General features: G+C 36.9%; 1 protein-coding gene across 4 annotated transcripts in view; it reads right to left on the minus strand.

The window, feature by feature from the left end:
- The window catches only part of TPP2 (tripeptidyl peptidase II), an 83,969-nt gene that overhangs the window by 7,038 nt on the left and 70,931 nt on the right, over positions 1 to 6,000 (minus strand). For all 4 annotated transcript variants that reach the window (XM_005858187.2, XM_005858186.2, XM_014528233.1 and 1 more), the window contains 2 exons: positions 5,418 to 5,569; positions 761 to 857 (listed from right to left, as the gene is read on the minus strand). In XM_005858187.2, the coding sequence (XP_005858249.1) occupies positions 761 to 857; positions 5,418 to 5,569 (249 nt within the window). The remainder of the gene's footprint in view (positions 1 to 760; positions 858 to 5,417; positions 5,570 to 6,000) is intronic.

The raw sequence follows: 6,000 nt of genomic DNA on the forward strand, positions 1-6,000 counted from the left end.
TCCCCATTGGCCTTAAGTGGTGAGAGTAAGCAAAAGATAAATTTCATAAAAATGTAAAGTGTTTTCTACAAAGGCAACTCCTTTTTTGGGTATCTTAAGAAAATATTTTAGAGATTGGCTATTTACTTCAGTCGCATGCCACCTGCCACATAAAAACAGAAGTAAAAAAAGCACTAGCTGATGAAACAAGTCTACGATTATTCATGGTGTTCTTAGCAATCTGCTTCTCCTGTTCAAGTCTTTTAGGTCTCCTTTCAACACTTTCTAGTTCACTCTAAACCCTTGATAATTTTTAAATGATTATGGCTAGCTTATTCCTATTACCATGATTACTAATGAGAGCTGGCCATGTTAATAAAGTATGAAATTATAGCTATTTCTTAAAAGCAAGAACTGTAAACAAACTTAATGCAAAGTAAGGGGTGCTTCTTTTGCTGAAGATATTAGGATTTGCACAGGCTAGGACCACTGCCTCTGTTCCTTGCCCTGTAGGTTAACGCCAGAAAAGCAATCCTTAGAGTATCTTAACTACTACTACTACTCCCAGTGATCAAAGAGCAAGAATCCTAAACTTATAGTAATGGTCAGGTTCTTTACTTAGCTTAAATGAAAACAGCTTAATGGAACAGTCAACTTGAGGAAACACATTTTCAGCAAGAATAGAAGACAAATATAAGTTTGTCTTTTAATTCAAAACACAAAGCTTATTTAATATTACAAACAAAATAAGATACTCATATTAAAAATGAACAGGCTCAACCTTTTCAGCATCCAACTGATGAAGTCGTGCAACATATAGAGGAAGATAATTAGGGTATGTTTCTTTCAATTCATTATAAATATCACTAGAATCCAGCCTATATACAAAAGAAAGAAAAATCATTATTTCATTTATTTTAGAAAGGAAATTTCCATATTTCTGATTTTTTAACATTGTTTTAAAGTTCCAGTCAATAATATAAGGCTTCAATTTGAAATATAAGTATACCTAATGACAAGGATTATCATTATTTGCAGGTAGTATAAATATGCGTACCTAAAAAATCAATGAAATAAAAAAATGAAAATCATTTCAATTAAGAGTTCAATAGGATGGAAGATAAAAATAAGCATCGACAGCTTTCCCAAATAGAGGAAAAAGCCCGACCAGTGTGGCTCAATGGTTGAGCATTGACCTGTGAACCAGGGGGTTGCAGTTCTATTCCCGTCAGGGCACATGCCTGGGTTGTGGGCTCGGTCCCCAGTTAGGGGCATGTGGCAGGCAGCTGGTCAATGATTCTCTCTCATTGTTGATGTTTCTGTCTCTCTCTCCCTCTCCCTTCCTCTCTGAAATCAATAAAACTATATTTTTAAAAAATATTAATGACAAATGACAACAACGTTGTTTTTAAAAAAAAAAAAGGGAGGGGAAAAACATTCACAAATAGCAAGAAAAAATAAAGATTTAGAAATGTCCGAGATCAAAAGAAAAATGTAACTCTTTCTGAAAAATCTAAAGTCTTGATTGAATAAAGAGACATTCCATGTTCCCAGATGGGGAAATTGAATAAAACTAGGCCAGTTCTTCCTGATTACATGGAGTGGGAAGCAGTAGCCAGTAGTCTTCTCGGTTTGACTTGCCTGAAATGGAACCACTGCATCCTGAGCTGGGGTGAGGTGACTGGAGCCTCAAACCCAACGCAGAAAAGTAGCAGCTGAGCAGAAAAAAGAGCCCGCACTTCTTGACCACATTTGCCTGAAAATTAGCCTCAACAATAGGCAGCTGGGCTATATGAGAAATTCCAAAATCCTGCTCCTCCCAGAAGAAATTCCTGTGACCTGGAGCTGAGGAGAACCAGCCTGGCATAAAATGTCTGCATCACTATCATGCCAGAAGTCAATCTCACTTTTGAGTGATTTACATCACATTTTCAACTGTTTGTAACATCCTACAATCAGCCAGAGACTAACCTAAAGACTTTGATTTCTGATAGATACAACCTAGTTTTAAATGGAAAGATACTTTCGAATATGGACTGACATTATAATGGGAATCATTTTCATAATCTGATGTCTGTTCTCTGTAAGACCTCATGACTGCAGGGATACACACATAATCAGCTATGAGGACTCCAATAGAAAATCAGTGGTAAAAGAAATACAGTGGGGCCTTGACTTACGAGTTTAATTCGTTCCGAGACCGAGCTCGTTAACTCAAATTACTCTGTCAACTCAATGCAAAAAATCAGCTGAGAGACAGCTGGTATCTCAAAAAACTCGTTAGTCGGGACACTCGTAAGTCAAGGCCCCACTGTACTGCATATCACAAATGGAAAAAGCAATCAATTTTACTACATAGAATACATTCTTATGTAAAATGTAAGCTAAAAGTCAAATGATAAGCTGGGGAAAAATTCTGTGACAAGTACAATAGAGCATTAATATATTCTATGTTAAAAGAAAAATCTGATGTGCCAATAGAAAAACAGGCAAAGAACATGGTTCAACTGACAGAAGCTATACAACGAATGAATAACATTTAAAAAGCTCAAATTTAACAGCTACTAAAGAAATGCACGATCGGGGCCGGGGAGTGACCGTGGGAGGGTTCCAGAGCATGTCCAGCCCATGGCTGGACCCCAGCAGCAAGCTAACCTACCGGTCGGAGCATCTGCCCCCTAGTGGTCAGTGCACGTCATAGAGAGTGGTTGAGTGGCCTTAGCATATCATTAGCATATTACCCTTTGATTGGTTGAACATACGACCAAACACTTAGCATATTAGGCTTTTATTACATAAGATACATTAGTTGAGCAAAGATCTAAATATAAGATCTGAAACAATCCTATATAATAAAAGGCTAATATGCAAATTGTACCCTCGGGAGTTTGATTGCTTGCTATGACGTGTACCAGGGGGTGGTGCAGAACATGGTGGATGACCAGCAGTGGCAATGGAGCACTGAGGGAGCGAGGGAAGGAGGAGGCAGGGAGGTGGGGAACCTGATCAGCCCTGATCACTGGCCAGGCCTGGGGACCCTACCCGTGCATGAATTTCATGCACTGGGCCTCTAGCAAATTACATAGAAGAAAACATAAGTACTACTTATGGACCTTGGTCTTAAAGAACATTTTATGAATTTGACCCCAAAGGTAAGGAAATGCAAAAATAAATAAATGGGGCTATATCAAACTAAAAAGTTTCTGCACAGCAAAAAAGAAAAAGACAACAATGCAAAAAGGCAATCAACTGAATGGAAGACATCTCCAACATGGGCTTAATATCCAAAATATATAAAAAACTTACACAACTCAACACCAAACAAACAATCCAATTATAAAATGGACAGAGGCCCTGTACTGACACCTCTCCTGAGGAAACATACAAATGACCAACCAACATTTGAAAAGATGTTCAACTTCATTAGCTTTTAGGGAAAAGCAAATCAAAACTACAATGAGATACCACCTCATTCATCTTAGAATAGCTATCATCTACAAGACGGAATAACAACAGGTGTTGGAGAGGCTGTGGAGAAAAAGGAACCCTCATTCACTGGTGGTGGGAATGTAAACTGGTGCAACCACTAAGGAAAACAGTATGGTGATTTCCTCAAAAAATTAAGAATAGCTCTAGCCGGTTTGGCTCAGCGGATAGAGCGTCGGCCTGCGGAATCAAGGGTCCCAGGTTTGATTCTGGTCAGGGGCATGTGCCTTGGTTGCGGGCGCATTCCCAGTGGGGAGTGTGCAGTAGGCAGCTGATCGATGTTTCTCTCTCATCGATGTTTCTAACTCTCTATCCCTCTCCCTTCCTCTCTGTAAAAAAATCAATAAAATATATTTAAAAAAAAAATTAAGAATAGAATTATCATATGACCCAGAAATGCCTCTTCTGGGTATCTACTGGAAAGATTTGAAAACATTTATTTGCAAAGATATATGAACTCCTATGTTCGTTGTAGCATTACTCACAGTGGATAAGACACGGAGACAAAGTGCCCTCAAAAGAGGGTTGGATAAAGATGTAGTACATATATACAATGGAATACTACTCAGCTATTTGAACAGCTGAAATACTGCCATTTGTGACAACATGAATGGACCTTGAGAATACTGTACTAAGCGAAACAAGTCAATCAGAAAAAACTAAGAACCATATGATTTCACTCATATGTGGAATATAAAACTGAAATTCATAGACAGAAACAACAGTATCGTGGTTATCAAGAGGGAATAGGGTGGAGGAATGGTAAAGGCTAAAGGGGCCAAGTATATGGTGATGGAAAATGATATGACTTTGAGTGGGGCACACATTATAATATGCAGATCATATATTATAGAAATGCACACACTTGAAACCTATATAATCCTATCAACCAATGTTATCCCAAAGAATTTAATGTAAAAAATGGGCAGAAGATCTGAATAGACATTTTCCCAAAGAAGACAAATAGTTGGCCAATAGGTACATGAGAAGATGCTCAGCATCTTCATTACCAGGGAAATGCCCCAGTCAAAATCACAATGAGATATCACTTCATATCTGCTAGAATGGCTATTATCAAAAGGACTAGAAAAAACATTGTTGGCAAGAATGTAGAGAAAAGGGAATCCTTGTGCACTACAGTAAACAGTATGGAGGTTTCTCAAAAATTGAAAATAGAACTACCATATGATCCAGCAATTCCACTTCTTTGTATTTATCCAAAGAAAACAAAATTAAGCACATAAATATAGAGGACAGTTGGTGTTTCCCAGAGGCAGAGGGTTGGGAGTGGGAGAAATGGATAAACTTTTTTTACTTAAACCAGAAAAAATTTTAAAAAATAAAAATGGCATTTTAAAGGACTATTAAATGACATAGGAAATAGTCATATAATACAGTAATTAGAAAACTAGGATACATCAATATCATTTACACTGCTACATGTAAATACAGAGGTAAATAACACTAGCACATTGATTATCTTTGGAGAATGGGCAAAGTGATTTTTCTTTTTTACTGTTGGGAGTACTATAGATGTCTCCCATCCCTCCCTTCACCCCTCCACCTGGCTCTCGCCCCACCCCAGGCCTTCATTGCACTATTGTCTATACCCTTGGGTTATGCATATATACATATAAATTCTTTGGTTAACCTCTTCCTGTCCCCTCCCCACTTCCCTGTTAGATCTGTCTGTTCCATGCTTTTATTTTATTTTTATACCTTCCAATAAAATTCTCTTCTAAGAGTAAATCAGAATAAGAAACTAACATAAAAATTTAAAAGATTCTTATCACAAAAGAGAATTCTATCATAAATATAGGAAAATTTAAAAGTACCTGTAATCCTACTATCTACTGCTAACATTTTTTGAATATAGCATATACACATAATATTGTTGTAAAGGGGAAAATAAAAGTAAACTCTTTGAGGATTAAAATACATTAAAAACTTACTTTGTCATCCATTGAATTTTAAGATCTCGTAATGCTTCAGTAAACTCTTCTTTGAAATCCTTCTCTTTTTCTAAATCTTTTTCTTTATCTTTGCTGCCATTCTTAGTCTTTGTTGGTGGAGATATTAGATAGTAATGAACAGGGATTACATCCTATGAGTGTGGAGAGAGAGTTTTAAATTAACATGCGCAATTTTACATATTTTAAAATCACATTTAATAGCTAAATATTACATATCATGGAGTTGTACCACACTGTATTCCAGACTCTAATGCAAGCATGTCAAACTTGCGGCCCATGGGCCGCATGCAGCCCACAATGGATATTTTTGCAGCCCAGCCAATAAAACAGTATGTAAGAAACATTTTAATAAAAATTTTGTAACTTAATTTTTACAATATCCTGTTACACATAATTACTAATAACGAACTACAACGTTCGCTAATGATTGATTACTATAATCGTGTTGCATTCATTTCCCTTAAGAGCCTTATGCGCAGGTGCACCATTTCTCTCCACTAATATCAGCAGCAAATATTTTAGCAGCCGATTGCCACATCATTAGTCTTGGACTGACTTGTTT

The sequence above is a fragment of the Myotis brandtii genome, unplaced genomic scaffold (assembly GCF_000412655.1).
Source record: "Myotis brandtii unplaced genomic scaffold, ASM41265v1 scaffold116, whole genome shotgun sequence".
Taxonomy (NCBI): domain Eukaryota; kingdom Metazoa; phylum Chordata; class Mammalia; order Chiroptera; family Vespertilionidae; genus Myotis; species Myotis brandtii.